The sequence below is a fragment of the Anolis sagrei genome, chromosome 6 (genome assembly GCF_037176765.1).
Source record: "Anolis sagrei isolate rAnoSag1 chromosome 6, rAnoSag1.mat, whole genome shotgun sequence".
NCBI classification, from domain to species: Eukaryota; Metazoa; Chordata; class Lepidosauria; order Squamata; family Dactyloidae; genus Anolis; species Anolis sagrei.
In genome coordinates, this window is record NC_090026.1 from 67,383,947 (window position 1) to 67,401,127 (window position 17,181).

The 17,181-nt window shown below is 39.8% G+C and overlaps 1 protein-coding gene across 5 annotated transcripts in view; it reads left to right on the forward strand.

Annotated features, from left to right (window-relative positions):
• Positions 1–17,181, forward strand: part of GLI3 (GLI family zinc finger 3) — a 264,261-nt gene that overhangs the window by 173,202 nt on the left and 73,878 nt on the right. For all 5 annotated transcript variants that reach the window (XM_060781580.2, XM_060781581.2, XM_067470174.1 and 2 more), the window contains 2 exons: positions 204–409; positions 8,830–8,976. In XM_060781580.2, the coding sequence (XP_060637563.2) occupies positions 204–409; positions 8,830–8,976 (353 nt within the window). The remainder of the gene's footprint in view (positions 1–203; positions 410–8,829; positions 8,977–17,181) is intronic.

The window sequence follows — 17,181 nt, forward strand, 5'->3', positions numbered from 1 at the left end:
AGGATTTGTCTTGTCTTGCCGCATGTACTGCATCCTACCATCTTGAACAAACTTGATGTCCATTTTTGCTAGGTATTTGAATTAATACTTAATTTTTCTTTGTTACAGTTGGAACATTACTTAACTTTAGAGGAGAACAGACTGCATGGACCTGGAAATAAATATACATTTTATGCATATATTTTGTTCTCTTTCTTTTTTAGGCCTTCTGCTCTATCAAGTAGTCCAACATATTCAGACTTGCCATTCATCAGAATATCCCCACACAGGAATCCTGTTGCAGCATCAGAGTCTCCTTTTAGCCCACCTCATCCATATATTAACCCTTACATGGACTATATCCGATCTTTGCACAGCAGCCCTTCTCTGTCTATGATTTCAGCAGCCCGAGGACTGAGCCCTACAGATGGTGAGTTTCAGACTGGCTTCCTGTTTGCTTTCACTTTGGCAACAGTTATATTAATCTTGTCAGAGTATCTCTTATACTTCTTCCAATCTGCTGTAGTAGATTTGTCACACATTTATTATGTCATAAATGTTTCAATACTTCATCAGCCTATAGCCGATCATTTGTACACTTCATTGAAACATCAACCAAAAGTACCATCTTATTCAAAATTAAAAAAAATTGAAGTATATTTATTGCTTCTATCACCTGCCATTATGACAAGTGATAGAAGCAATATGCTTTTCATCCCAGCTGTATGAGTGTAAATGAAAAATTCCTAAAGTTGGCAGGAAAACTTCAGTCTTCTTTTTTTAATGAGATAGAAGTTTTATCGTTCAGAATCTTGATAATTCGGGACACTATGGTTCTGGTGTTTTGTAATCTTTAAAGCTATAATAGTTTGGAAATAGGGATGCTTTTTGAAGGTGATATAAGTTGTGTTTGACTTTAAGAAGTTAGAATTGCGTTAATCTAATTTTAATAATATTAATTAATCTGATCAAGTTAAATTTAGTTGACACTAGGTCTCATTGAAAGCAATTGAACAAATCAGATGTAACAAGCCTAAATCCTACTTTGTTAATGGAATTAAGAATGCATTTCACCGCATATTTGTGGTTAAAGGTTTGGGCATTGTTAGTTGAGTGAGTGGAAAACTAGTGTTCTTATATAATTCAGCATCTTTCAACTTGATTTAAAACTACTGCATTCTCACAGATGGGCCTGATCCACCATATGAAGGTTAAGAGACCTGGAGCTAGTTCAGTTAAAGCCAGCCCTACTGAAGTGTTTAGTATGTCAGGGGTGAGTTTGCATTGTGATGTACAGATCTGCTAGGCTGAGCAGTCCAGTAAAACTACCACCCTCAAAACACATGTCTTGCTTTGACTGGCATAAAGTGCCAGGCTTGGGATACAGTTTGAAATTTGTCACTCTGTTTCTTCCCACTTAAGGAATTGCTTTGCCTATCAAAATTAAATTAAGCTGCAGGAAGGAAAATGTGATCAGTGCCATCTCATTTATGTGAACTGAATAATAATAATAATAATAATAATAATAATAATAATAATAATGACAAAAATCAGTACAAGACAACTGCACTACAAACCAGAGCTGACAGCTGGCACAACAAAGCATTGCATGGGCAGTTCCTTGACAAATTTGAAGGAAAAGTGGACAAGGAGAAGATCTGATTATGGCTCACGAATGGAACACTGAAGAAGGAGACCGAAGGCCTGATTCTTGCAGCCCAGGAGCAAGCCATCAGAATAAAGGCCATTAAGGCCAGGATCGAAAAATCAGCTGATGACCCAAAATGCAGACTGTGCAAAGAAGCTGATGAAACTATTGATCATATCCTCAGCTGCTGCAAGAAAATTGCACAGACAGACTACAAACAAAGGCACAACTTTGTGGCCCAAATGATTCATTGGAACTTATGTCACAAGTACTACCTGCCAGTAGTAAAGAACTGGTGGGATCGTAAACCTGCAAAGGTAGTGGAAATGAACACACAAAATACCATGGGACTTTCGAATCCAGACTGACAAAGTTTTGGAACACAATACACCAGACCTCACAATTGTGGAAAAGAAAAAAGTTTGGATTATTGAAGTCGCCATACCAGGTGACAGTCGCATTGAGGAAAAACAACAGGAAAAACTCAGCCGTTATCAAGACCTCAAAATTGAACTGCAAAGGCTCTGGCATAAACGAGTACAGGTGGTCCCAGTGGTGATCGGCACACTGGGTGCTGTGCCAAAAGGTCTCAGCCGGCATTTGAAATCAATGAACACTGACAAAATCACAATCTGTGAACTGCAAAAGGCCACCTTACTTGGATCTGCACGCATCATTCGAAAATATATCACACAGACGCTTGGGAAGTGTTTGACTTGTAATTTTATCTTATGAAATCCAGGATATAGATCTCATTTCTTGTGACATACTGTGATTTACTTATGTGACCCTTCTTGCAGCTTGAGGCAAGGTACAGCATGGTTAAAATAGTGAGGCAAAGCAAAACACTATTAAAATACAGGCAGTCTCCAAGTTACAAACATCCAACTTACAAATGTTTCATAGTTAAGAATGGGGACAAGACAACAGGAAGTGTGATAAATTTACCCCTAAGAAGGCTATTCACCCCTAGAAGGAAAAGGTGTCTCCACTGAAGCTTTTTTCACCAGTCCTTGTTTCCACAAGCCATATTTTTCAAAATCTAGTTATCGCTGGGACTGAAAGTGAGATGAAATCTTCTGAACAGTGGCATAGTCAACAAAACAAGCACCACATGGAGTGTTAACCATTCCTATGCTATCTAAAGTATGTATGCATGCAAGTGTGTGTGTGTGTGTGTGCATTTATATGTGTATGTATATATATATATGAGAGCATGGATACAGATATGGAACCACATCTTGTGAACCGTTTTCAGATTTTTTACATGAAAAGCTGTGTATAACTGGTGAAAAAACATTCAAGCAATCCATATGAAGTTTCATATGAGTTTAGATATGGCCTTCTTCAAGCATCACTAGAATTACAAAGCTATAATAAATAGTATGAACATTAAAAATACATTTAAAATGAATATTTTATGTTGTTGTTGTTTGGTTTTTATTGTTCTGTTTAGTTTGGTGTTCCTTCTGGCTACATGTTGTGGATAGGATGTTGAGTGAGCACATTCATGTTCCATGGATGGTTCATCATTCGGAACATGAAAAATAATAAAACTAGACACTTGAAATCCTAAGCAGACTGAAAACATTATTTTTGGGACATGGAAATGGTGGAAATGTTCAATTTTATTGGTAGATCCTGGAAATAGCTAGTTACGCATAATGTGTTACTTGTAATTAGCAATAAATGCAGCATAAGTAGCTTGCATTATAACTATAACTCAATAAGTCCAATGTCAGTCGTTGCAGAGTAACTGTACTTGCATCTAAATATACAATGTAGGTTTAGTGTGACATAACAATAACTCTTTGCTTTTAAAAATATATGTCCAAGCTCTGAATAAATATTATACATCCAAGAGGAAAAAAAGATATTAAGAATTTCAACACAATTGATAACAACAACAAAAGTGCATGTGCTGGTCTCTGTTAATTGTTCGGGGGGGAAAATCAATTTCAGTATTTAAAGTAGTAATTATGCTAAATTGAGCTAATATGGGTTAAATTAGCCTAGGCAGTGTGTATGGATGACAATTAAAATACTATTTCAATTAAGTGAAAAGTACTTCCCACCAGACATGAAAATAGCACATTTACAAAACAGACAATCTGCCTTTAGCTGAGTTTGAAAAATGAACTGTTCTCACTACCCAAATGGATAATACCCTAATTAATTAATCCTCACATATAAGAACATATACTTTTACAGATAATCCATTAGTTAGGGGTACTTGTTCTTATGAGAATAAATTTTAATGACCTGTTGTCAATCAGAACTTGTATTACATATGCAGGGCATTTGTAATAGTGATAAAGAAAATTTAGCAATTGCCTAAAACATTTGTTAATCCTCTCTTAGCTATAGTAAGGCCTCCATAAATGACTTTATGGCATTACATTTTTTAAAATATCAGTAATCTAAAGTATATGTGTTACATAGTTTAACAGTATATCATACATTTACAGCTTTAATTTGTGGTATTAAGTATTTAGTTTATATATTACAGTTCCTAGCTATGAGTGCATTACAGACTCACTTTAATATATATTAGCTGTACCTGCCACACGTTGCTGTGGCCAACCTTCCTTCCCTCTTTGTTTCCTTTCTTTGGGGGGAGAGATAGTGCATGCACACATACGCACACACGCATACACATATGGGTGTGGATAATATGTCAATGTCTATGTTGATAGGAAGTTGAGAATACCTACATGGATATTAATTTTACTATATTTCCTCAACTCTCCCCTCAAATGCACACAGTCACGTGGGAAATAAGTGGTTCTGCTGGAGTGCATGTCTTGAGGGGGTATTGTGGGGATGATCTTGCATGTGCATTAATTCCACTATATTTTCACAACTCCACACACCCATATGCACTCACTGTTGCTCTGCTAACATGTTTATGTTGCCAAGTTGTTAAAGATAGATAGATAGAATGATTTTCAATTCATATAGCAGTTCAAAAACATGCAAATGTGAGTAGAGCAATAGGTGCCACTCTGGCAGGAAGGTAAGGGCGCTCCATGCAGTCATACCAGTGGCAACATGACTTTGGAGGTGTCTATGGACAACGCTGGCTCTTCAATTAAAAAATGGAGATGAGCACCAGAGTCCCAGAGTTGGACATGACTGGATTTAATGTCAGGGGGAAACCTTTAGCTTTACACACACACACACACACACACACACAGTGTGGATATGCTATTGTGTGTTTTGTTTTGTGAACAAATTGTGGGACTATAGATATCTTACGCTACCTTCCCAACTGTCCTCCCTTCCTGACAGGGGCAGACCCCCCTCATTGGTCGGGCACTATCCCCCCCCCCCAGCTCCTGGCTCCCTCCTGCTTTGCTTGGCTTCATCATCCCCACCAAGTTGCAACGGAAATGGCTGTGATGGGCTCTGAGCCTGGGGTCCGCTGCTACTGCTGCCTGTGTTTCTGCCTCCTCCTCTTCCTCTCTGTGGGTCCCTTCAGTCTCTCTCCTGCCTCAGAAGTTTGGTGGGGGCTGGAAGCCTTGGAAGTGCCCACCTTTGCAAAAGGCAACGGGAAGAGCCAAGAGGAGGGGAGATAGGAGGTTGCCTCTCTCTCTCTCTACCTCCCCTCTTTCCCATGCTTCTTTCTTTCTTTCCTCCCTTCTTCCTTTCTTTCCTCCGTCGCCACAGCAGGCAAGGAGGATGGTGAAGAGGAAGGTGTCATGGCGGCCATGGAGATCGCTTGGCAAGTTCAAGGGGAAGGAGTGAGGGAGAGAAGGAAAGAGGCATGAGAAGGAGGAATGAGGAGGAGAGGAAGCTGCTGGAAGGGAAAAAGGAAGAGGGCTTGCTAGCCTTGGGGGGAGATTCCTTCCCTCCACTCTCTCTCACACACACAACCATCCGGGCAAAATGCCTCTTTTGCACCTGCTTGCCTCAACTTTAAAAGAAAATGCAAAGGGCAAGGGGGAAGGCAAAGTTGTGTGTATGTGTGTGGCCATGTGTGCGGGATAGGCTCCCGAGTATGCTGCCATGAAGGAGGAAGCTCCCTGCCGCAGTGAGGAAGGGAGCTTGGTGCTGCCTGCTGTGCCAGTTCTGCTTGTATGGCCGTGCGTGCGCATGCGCTTGGCTCTCAATGCTGTAACATCCGCTCTTCCCTTGTGTGGATTTTTGGAGTTTCTGCTGTTTCTTTGGGGGTTTTTTTTGAGTGAAGGACATACATTGGGGTGTTAGGTGTATCATGTCCACATTTGGTGTCAATTCCCCCAGTGGTTTTCTAGTTCTGTGAATATCACAAACGAACATTACATTTTTATTTATAGAGATTACACTGATACTACAAAATTCAACTTGCTCAATAATTGACTTTATAGCAGATGACACATAAGCCTGTTTTTCTTCTGGTTATTTCCTTTTAGGATATATGTTGTGGTGCAGGCCAAGGTTTTCCCTGTGATAAAGAGGAAGAAAGTTCTGGGGAAAAAATCATTGCCACAAGGGTTAAACCTCTGGATAAATTGTTGGGTACAGTTTTAAATGAGAAGGCACTGACACATCCATAAAGTATCTCTGCAACTGTTTACTGTAATTTTGGTGAGGGCAGGAGCCCCAAAATATAATCACAACCAGTCACAATACAACAATGAAGTTGTTGGGATGTTTGTGGTTATGATTGAAAGCACCAGAAAGCAGATGTGTTTACTGCCTGTTGGTATTTTTCAGCCAGCTAGACATGTGAAGTCCTAGAAAAATAGTGGAAAAACTTTGAAAATATTCCCCTCCCTCCCTCCAAAGTCTTATTTTTCTGGGAAAATCATATTTTTCCAGAATGATGAATAAAATGTTTAATACTAGTTGTCCATATGTTCCTCTCTCCATCACCCACTCCCATCATTTCAAAAAATTATGCAATAGGTAGGCTTTTATGTTAAATTCTGTACAGAAGTGTTATCCAAAGCTGTGGTCTTGATGTCTCCAAATCCCAGGAGCCATGGGAGTTAAAGTGGTGATAAACTATATTAATTATACAGTGTAGATCAGTCATGGGCAAACTTCGGCCCTCCAGGTGTTTTGGACTACAATCCCCAGAAATCTCAGACAGCTTACTGGCTGTTAGGAATTGCGAGAGTTGAAGTCCAAAACATCTGGAGGGCTGAAGTTTGCCCATGCCTGGTATAGGTGCACCCTTGGACTTAATAAACACTAAGGGTTTTGTGTTGCAGTTGGTGGAGGAAATCTTATTCATAAACAATATTTTGTTGGCCCTCAAATGATTGTCCCCTCCAGGCTGAGATATGCTAACCACCTTGCTACTAAAACACAGAATCTTTCTTACAATATTTTTTCCGTGTACATTTTACAGTAAGGAAAGCTATTTTTCTTATCTTCAGAAACTAAAGCAAATTTTAGAGTAAATAATACATGTAGTCCAATTTATCTTATACTATATATCCTTGCAGTTTCTTCAGACATGTTTCTTAAAGTTTTCAGTTAATGTTATTGTTAGTTAACCCAGACACTTATGTCAGAAAACTCAGGAAGTATTTTAAGTGTGTCTGGAAAGATACCACAGTTGTCTAATACTGTAAAACTTTTAAATCAATGATTTCCTGTCAGGTCTTTTGCTCAAATGTTTTTCTTCATCCTTTTATGGTGTGTAATGTATATGAGGGGATTGGGGGTTGGCGAATTTTTGACTTGATGTTTAAAAATTCCTGAAATGGTTTTTTATTTACATTTAACCTCTACATAAAGAATTTTTGTCTCTTATCCAGTTCTGAAAACTAAAATTTGAGCACCCTAGATAAATATCCAACCAGCCCGTACTTCAGGAAATAAAGCCCGACTGCTCATTGGAAGGAAGGATATTAGAGACAAAGTTGAAGTACTTTGTCCACATCATGAGGAGACAGGAAAGCTTAGAGAAGACAATGATGCTGGGGAAAATGGAAGGAAAAAGGAAGGGGGGGCGACCAAGGGCAAAATGGATGGATGGCATCCTTGAAATGACTGGCTTGACTCTGAAGGAGCTGGGGGAGGTGACAGCCGACAGGGAGCTCTGGCATGGGCTGGTCCATGAGGTCACAAAGAGTCAGAAACGACTGAATAAATGAACAACAAAGATAAATATAAACTCACAAAGACATAAACTGGAATCCAAAGAATTGCCATAGATCGAGGGGCGCTGTGTAGGTAGCTAGATGGTTGCTGGCTGTTGTTTTGTTGAACAAGTTCAACCTTTTAAAGAGGTAAACTCCATTTTAAATTAAGGCCTGCTGCTCTGGTCTTCTGCCCAGACGTTTGAGAGTTGTTCAGGGTTGGAGTTTCATCCTTAGAAGATCTTACATTTGGAAGAAACAAGCTGAAACACGTATATCCCTATTTTCAATCTAAAAATACGTATAAGTCAAATCACACAAGTGGGCCCAGAGCAAGTTTGAATTCTATGATGCATAAAATAGCTACAGCTAATTTTAATATTAATTTCAAAGGAACTTTACCAGGATAAACATTTTTAGTATTTACTTAAAGTGGTCAATTATGTCCATTAATGGGATGAAACTCAAAGTCACACAAGCTTGGATGAGATTTAAAATGCACAGAACAGAAACAGTCGTTGCCATGGATAAGAGAATAACATTAAAAAGTTGCTTCCAGATTACCATATTGTCTTGAATCTGTGTTTTTCAACCTGGGAGTCAGGACCCCAGTGGACCGGGGGAGGGGGGGGGTCATGAGGGGATCTCAGAGACCATGAGAAAATATATATCTGATGGTCTTAGGAACCCCTTTGGTAGAGAAAGCTGAAAATCTCTCTGCCTGTCCTTCTCTTCCTTTTTGGGCACAGCCAGTGAATCCACCCACCAAAATTCCTTCTCCGCTGTGAATGGCTGGCCTCTCAGCCAAGGTGGGGGCAGTGAAAGGAGAGCAGGAGTGTTTGGTGCATAGCAGCATGGTGTGCATGTGTGGGTGAGGGAGAGCAGGCAAGGCTGGAGGTAGGCTCATGCCAGCGAGTCTCTTCAAGGTATTTGTGCCAAATTTGGTCCAGATATCATATATTTACATGACAATTCATAACAGTTGCAAAGTTGCAGTTATGAAGTAGCAACAAAAATAATTTTATGGTTGTGGGTCACCACAGCATGAGGAACTGTATTAAGGGGTAGCAGCATTAGGAAGGTTGAGAACCACTGCCTTAAATTATCTTTCTTTTGTCTTCTTTTTAGTACCACATGCTGGAGTTAGTCCAGCTGAATATTATCATCAGATGGCTCTGTTGGCAGGTCAGCGCAGCCCATATGCAGACATCATTCCTTCGGCAGCCACAGCAGGAGCTGGTGCCCTTCATATGGAGTATCTCCATGCTATGGACAGTAAGTGATGAATGTTGTAACCAAATATCTTAATCAAAGCTCCTGAACTCGCTGAAAATAAACTTAATTTCAAAAGATAATGCAGTTGTGACATGGAACTGTTGGATGTGAAAATGTGAATAACTGTTAATGTTTTCTCCGGACTTAAGCATTTGAATTGAAGGTCTAATTTTTCAATATTGAGTTTGAGTTATTGTTCGATGTTATTTGGTGTTTGATGTTGTTGTTGTCATTGCCATCACAATCTTCTTCATCATCAATGCTACTATTAGTCTGCACTAGTATTCATGCTTGCCAGGAAGTGAGATTAATCTTCTCCTTCTCCTTCCCAGACATCTGACATCCAAATGGTTAAACTGTCTCTGGATGTGACCATTCAAAACAAAGTTACTTTATTGCCTTCACAACATTCTCTGGGAAGTTCTTTCCCCTCCCATTCCCCATTGTAGTTAATCTACAACACACTGTATTTTTCATTTCTTATTTTGTGAAAAGTATCCCAGTTTTTAAATAGACAGATCTGTTTATTTATCAGTCCACTGAACATATCAACAACAAAAAACAAAAACAAAAATACAAAGTTTTTATTGATTGGCCACATGACCTTGGAGGTGCCTGGACAACAACAGCTCTTTGGCTTAGAAATGGAGATGAGCACCACCTCTCGGAGTTGGATACGACTAGACTTAATGTCAAGGGGAAACCTTTAACTTTACCTTTTATGCATTTCCTTTAATACTTCTTTGGTCGCTCTTTTAGTCAACGTCTAAATGACATCTTCATAGCACTTAAAGAGTTTTTTTATTATTTTTGATGCCTTATTGTTCAGCATTAGGTTTTAAGGATCATTTGACACATTGAGTAAAAGTTAATTCAGGGACTCCATTGAGTGCACATTGAATGGGAAGTTATCAACTAGGTCAATGTCAAGACCCAGAAGCCTCAAAAATGCCAAACACAGTATAAAAGGTCCAAACAAAGGTTTATTAAACACAAAAAAGGCTTAGAGACACTTAACTCAGTGTCTCTAGCACAAACTAAGTCTATCTCAATCGCTAAGCAAAAAACCCAATTTAAATATAATCTGGATTATACTGAAGTATAATCTTGGATAACAGAAAGTTACAGCAATCTGCTTGAAATTCAAAAGGTCCAAAAAGCACAAGAAAACAAGGTGGGAGCATGCAAAATCAAAGTCCGAAAACAGTCCAAAGTCCAGGCACGTCCAAAATGAGATGAAGCAGTCCAAAAAGCAAAGTCATCAAAACACAGTCCAGAGTCAAAGAGGAGGTTGAAGTCAGCACTTATGGAGTTCCAGCCAGAAGTCACGGAAACACGGAGATCTGTAGTCCAAGGACCCAAACTTGAGAGTAATGGCAGTAACAAAGATCCAAACCCAATAAGACACTTTACCTTCTGCAAAGACCCATTGAAATCAAACCAATTTATATCCTATAACTCCTCATCGGAGGATGAACTGCTCCCCACCCTTTCATCATCACTTTCAGCTGTCCCATTCCCTGCAGCTGAGCACTAACACCCATCTCTCCACCTTTGCCAGCATCTTTCAAGACTTAGGTCTTCCCAAGTGTTCCCAGATTGCCAGTCCTTTGCAAACCCCTCAAAGTCATCACTGGATGTAGGCTGAGTACAGATGTCCCTAATCTCCTGCACACGGGTCCAGTCTAAAGCATCCTCCTCCCCATTGTCACTTCCAGTCCCATCACTCCTTTCAAAACCCACAAAGTCTTCATCTTCTGTTGGAGCGCTAAGTATATCACGGATACACTTCCTTTGGATCTCCTCATCTGATTCTTGTTCTCGAGTAGTCCGCTTAACTCCCCTGCTTTCCTCTCCTTCTCCCATTTCACAATCTGAGAAACCCTCAAAGGACTTGGAATCAGGTGGAGCCATGAATATGTCTCTAATTCGCTTTCGCTGCTGCTCCTCCTCCAACACCTGCACAGCCCTCTTCTCCCTTCTAGCAGTAGTAGTAACATTACTATCAGAAGTAGTGGTATTATGAAGTATCAATACTTAACTAAGGAATTTCAGTTCAACCAGTTATGGACCAGTTATGCCATTTGATGAATTTTACAAAATAAATATATAGAATCATAGAATCATAGAATCAAAGAGTTGGAAGAGACCTCATGGGCCATCCAGTCCAACCCCCTGCCAAGAAGCAGGAATATTGCATTCAAATCACCCCTGACAAATGGCCATCCAGCCTCTGCTTAAAAGCTTCCAAAGAAGGAGCCTCCACCACACTCCAGGGCAGAGAGTTCCACTGCTGAACAGCTCTCACAGTCAGGAAGTTCTTCCTAATGTTCAGATGGAATCTCCTCTCTTGTAGTTTGAAGCCATTGTTCCGCGTCCTAGTCTCCAAGGAAGCAGAAAACAAGCTTGCTCCCTCCTCCCTATGGCTTCCTCTCACATATTTATACATGGCTATCATATCTCCTCTCAGCCTTCTCTTCTTCAGGCTAAACATGCCCAGTTCCATAAGCCGCTCCTCATAGGGCTTGTTCTCCAGACCCTTGATCATTTTAGTCGCCCTCCTCTGGACACATTTCAGCTTGTCAATATCTCTCTTGAATTGTGGTGCCCAGAATTGGACACAATATTCCAGATGTGGTCTAACCAAAGCAGAATAGAGGGGTAGCATTACTTCCTTAGATCTAGACACTATGCTCCTATTGATGCAGGCCAAAATCCCTTTGGCTTTTTTTGCCGCCACATCACATTGTTGGCTCATGTTTAACTTGTTGTCCATGAGGACTCCAAGATCTTTTTCACACGTACTGCTCTCGAGCCAGGCGTCACCCATTCTGTATCTTTGCATTTCATTTTTTCTGCCAAAGTGGAGTATCTTGCATTTGTCACTGTTGAACTTCATTTTGTTAGTTTTGGCCCATCTCTCTAATCTCTCTAATCATATGCATGGTTGTGAAACTTATAAGCTCAAAACCAGAAGATTTTAGAGAATGTTTTAGACCCCCAGACCCATCTCTTAATCCATGGTATTTTTCAGGGATTTGTTTGGAAGATTTTGGTTACCTGAAGGGAAGTCTGTAGAAGAAAAACATAAGCTAAACAACTCCTCAGCATAAAATATAGAGCAAGATATAAATATTTTAATATGCAAAACATATAAAACAATAGTGAGAGTTTATCAAAGACTAATCAGTTCCTTGTGCTCCCATTTCACCTGTGGAATTAAATAAAATCAATGTAAAATACTTATACTTGAGCTCTGACATGTGTCAGAGTCATTCATGGTCATCAAGACCAATATTGCAAGAACTGAGTGAATTCAGTCCTCACTACTTCCTAGGTGAATCTGCAGGGAAAGCAGGAGAGACCCTGGGGAACACGGGGAACACTAGAATTCTTATAAGACCTTCAATGTTTCGAAAATATAAGTGGTAAATACCAGAATCTAAACTCTTCGTGTCACTCAATATATATAAATGGAATGATTGCAGACCCAGTCAGGAAAGAGATTTTTACAAAATTTGAAGCATGTTCCTGAATATAGGTTTGGCTTCTTGGCTTATCAGAACCTCAAAGCTGATGCCAATGTTTTGTTTTGTTTTTTCTAGCTGAGGTTGGATCTGTTTCCCGTTTGCTAGAAATTAATGAAAACAGTCTCTTATGTTTATGAAGCTCATTATTCATAATTAGGAGCTCAGTCCATTCAAAATGGGAATCTAATTTGAAGACCCACATACAGCTCTCGCTATTTCTTTTATTTCTGTTTACCTGTTCATTCCTTCTCTGTTGTAATACATGGCATATAAGAAAGTGGGCCTATAGAAAGTTACTCATATATGAACCTCAAGTACATATATTAGTAATTTTTTGAATTCATCTGGAGGAATCCTAAGTGCATAGAGAGTTTTGGATTTGTCCAAAACATCTGTGTGCAGGAAGATAATTGCTTGGCTTCTAATAATCTCCAGTATCTCTAGGTTTCTGGTCCAATATTATGTGAGCATCAAGTTGTATAACTGGACTTAGTAATGTATATACATATTTAGATGGTCAGGCAGACCTTTCAAGGTTATCGACATGGAAAGTTGTTTTGTTTTTTTTTAAAAAAAATGTATGTAATGTCATGCCGAAGTCATTTAATGGTAGGAGAATGCTCTGGTTTCCATATGTCATCATATTCATTCTTATGAAAGCTGATTTTCCATGCTCTGCCAAGAAACCAATGCATCAAAGTAGCCCCATATAATGGGGTTTCATTGTTTTTCAGTGCTGGCCCTGTAGTGTCTGACTGTCAAAGTGCAAAGTTTGGGCCAAGAAGACCTAGGCTTTGCTTTCCCTCTGGTTTTGCTATCCTTCAAAGTAGCTGATGACTGATAGCATCCCGAGAGAGAGAAAGTCAGGGACATTAGACCAGGAAGGCAATTGAAAAGAACTGTGCTCTTTTTCCCCTACCTGCTGCTGAGCTGAACAAAGATGTGTCTGAAGGTTTTCTTAAGTTGAGATCACACATTTAAGCTTCATTACAGCAGCAACTTTTCAATTAAGAACTGTTTACTGTATTTAAAATGCACACAAATGTGCAGTGGTATTATGCAAATTGCTTGTTTTTAAACAGTAAATAGAGAATTAAACTAAGAGTGAATTGTGGAGAGGTCATATAGCCTCACCTTCCCTGTTTGATGTGAATTTGTTTAGTCAGGCAGTAGTGCTTTTATCTAAATAGAGGATGACGCTAGCCCTTTACTTTGTAAAAACTAATTAAAAGTATCTTAACTTGCATGGGTGTACAGTAAATTAATTGTCATTAACTAGGAATCTGAATGTCCTACCCATTCATCATGCTGAAGAAACCACTTTCTTCTTTGTCAGAATTTTAGATGAGAGCAGGAAAACAAAACAATTAGCAAGAAGCTAGGATTAAGATGCAAAAAAAAAATTAAAATAAAATAGAATGCCCATGCTTGCATTTCATGCCTAAGAGTTGCAATCAGTGTTGTGGTGTGTTAAAGTCAGGTGCTTTCTGTCCAAAAAAAAAAGGGGGGGGGGGAGAATACAGTAATCCTTCGCTACTTCACAGTTCGCTTTTCACAGACTCGGTGTTTCGCGTTTTTTCAATAAATCTTAATGTAAAAGATTTACATTAATCTTTGGCTCCCATCTGGCAGCCAACGGGCCTCAGAAAGGGAGGTTGGTGTGTGGGCCGGTCCTGAGGCATGGTGGGGAAGGCCTGCTGGAAGTGGCTCTGGAGGCATTTATTGGGTGGTAGTTAAGAGTTGTATGGATTCCGAAGGCCGTGTATAACTTGCCTTCGGGATGCCTCTTTGGGGAGGGGGGATTTTCCTCCTTCCCTGGCAGCATGCACCTTCGGCCGGCAGGGTACAGGTGTCAGCTAAGGCGGCAGCAGCAATAGAGGCAGAAGCAGTAGCAGCAGCAAAAGCAAAGGCAGCTCTAGCAAGTAGAGGGAGGAGGAGCCAGGGCCGGCCTCCTTCCCTTCGCCTCTCGAGTCTATTTCCCCAGCTCTAGTGACACTAACGCACCAGGCAAGCGCAGCAGGTGGGTAAGGAAGTGTGAGGGCTAGCTGAAGTAGGGATGCTATAAATATAGCATCTTTACTTCGCGGATTTTCACTTTTCACGGGTGGTCCTGGAATGTAACACCCACAATAACTGAGGGAACACTGTATATGATCTATTTTCATATTACTGTCAGTCAACCCCTTGGACATGCTCTGCTCAAGTAATGTATTTTTAAGTTACACTTAGGATTATAAATGTAAGGTGGAACCATGTCTCTTGTTATTGTTAGTGATATGTACACCACATCTTCTGTTTCTGCTACTGCCACTACTACCTCTACACTACTACTCCTACTACTAATCATCATCTTCATCATCATATAACCATTTTGTATAATTTTCAGTCTTCTTTACCAGTTTTATTAGTGTGGTGAGAAAAGAAGCCATGAGACAACTTGTGAGAATAATAAATATCTTTAGGAAAACTGATGTTTTATTAAGAATTTAACCCACTGAAACACTAATCTAGCTGTTGTATTATTTATTACCAGCAGCTGCAAAGTCAGGTAACACCATACATAGAGTGTGTTGTAGTAATCATGATACCATCAGTGTATGAACTAGTTTGATATCTTCTCTTTCATCCTAATCCTTAATATATTGAGGCATTTATGTCTTCCTGAACTCAGTCAAATCACCTCTGCTAGATCTTATCAGCCAAGAGGGTCAGCTGTCTAGCTTGTATGTGGTGGAACTGACTGATTGAAGCAGCTTGTCTGCATTGTTAGTCTGCTCCAACTGAGACCTGTCCCAAGAAACCTGACCAGATTGGAATACTGGACACTTGTCAGGACTCTGTGATAGCTGTGACATGAACTTGCAAGGAGATACATGTTACTTATCATAGCAGGCAGACAAGAGTTCTATTCCTGATCTCTCTGAGTCTGATCTCAATAGGCTTTCACCATTTGAAATAACCCTGCTGGGCAGCATATTGAGAATGAGAAGGTACAGACACTATGAGATTTTGTTTGATGATATTACTGCTGCGTAATAGATACAGTGATCCTGATCTTTGGTCACATTCCCTCTGTGGCCTATGCTACCTGCACTCTAGGTATGTCTGCCTCTTTCATTGTCCTTAGACCATCTCTAAACCAAAATGAATTATAGGTACTACTGCACTAGATTACATGCTTGGAAGAAAATGTATCAATGGCTCTTTCCACTTTATTCCAGAGTGAGATCAAGTCTTAACCAAATTCCCTGCTGTCAGCCTCTCGTATCAAGATTTGAGTCAGTGTTGGTACGAAAGGCAGCAAAAACAGTATTGTCAGTTTTGAAGGACATTATTCCAATCTTTGGTCAGTCTCTAGAGTGTCTCCCATCCTGCTCACACTCTGATGGCCACATCAATTGTAGTTTTCTATTGTGCTTCATCTACCTCATGGCCAATATATCAGATTGCTTCTTTAGGAGGACCTCCTGATGCAAGAGAAAGGTGTCTTTCTCCACCTGGACTTGGCAACAATTTGCCTAACAGCATGGGGAATTCCGCTTTCATATCCCATCTTAAGACAGTTAATGAGAACTGATTATTCATTTATTTACAGTATTTATCTTCTACTCTTCTCACACCGAAGGGGACTAAGATCAGATCACACAACACATATACAGTAAACATTCAATGCCGTTATACACTGACAAGATAGACAACTGTACATAGATAAAGGTATATATAGGCTTTCTCATCTTCGGCATCTTGGAGACTGTGCTCGATTCCTGCCTTTGGGGGGGGGGGTGCTATCATTCCACTTTCCGTGCTGAAGAGCTTTGTTTGTAAACTTCCTCTTTGATCGAATCACTGACATTTTTCTGGCATTTCCTTATGGGTACCTTAAATACCTCCCTGCTTAAGCGATACCTATTTATCTACTCACATTGCTGTTTTCAAAACTGCTAGGTAGGCAGAAGCTGGATTAAAGCCCAGGAACTCACCCTGTCCCAGGCTTCGAACTGTCAACCTTTTGGTTGGCATGATTTACTGCAGCTGGCAGTTAACCTGCTGTGCTAAAGCCCAGCCTGGTTTAGAAACCATTTACAAATAAATATTTTCATGCTAAAACGATAAGATCTGATATCCTTTTGAAATAATATAATGTTTCTGAGGGCTCAGTCTCTGTTACCCATGTTATAAAATTCTTACTACATGTTTAATCTGTTGAGGTGCAACTACACTGCAGAATTAATGCAATTTGACAGCTTTTTAACTGCCTTGTGCTTTGAAATCATGGGAGCTGTAGCTTTACGTAGCCTTAGCCTCTGCCCAATAGTGCTGGTGCCTCATTAAACTACAACTATGATTCCATAGCATTGAGACATAGCTAAAGTAGTTAAAGTGGTGTTAACCTGCATTAATTTTATAGCACCTTGGACTGGGTATCTTTAAGATATATTTGGTAATCATTGCTTCAAGACTGGCTCTTGTTTACATTTTACTTATCTCTGATTAAATCACTGTTTCCCCTTTGTACGTGTGCATTGCTTAACTGGTCTTTAACTGTAGTGCTCACTCAATGCTTTTGAACCTCTTGTGACTACAGCCATTAATTTAATTTAGTTCAAGTAGGCATTTCTCATTGCCATTACTTCTGCCAGAAAGCTAAATGAGTTGACTGCTCTAAGATTTTATT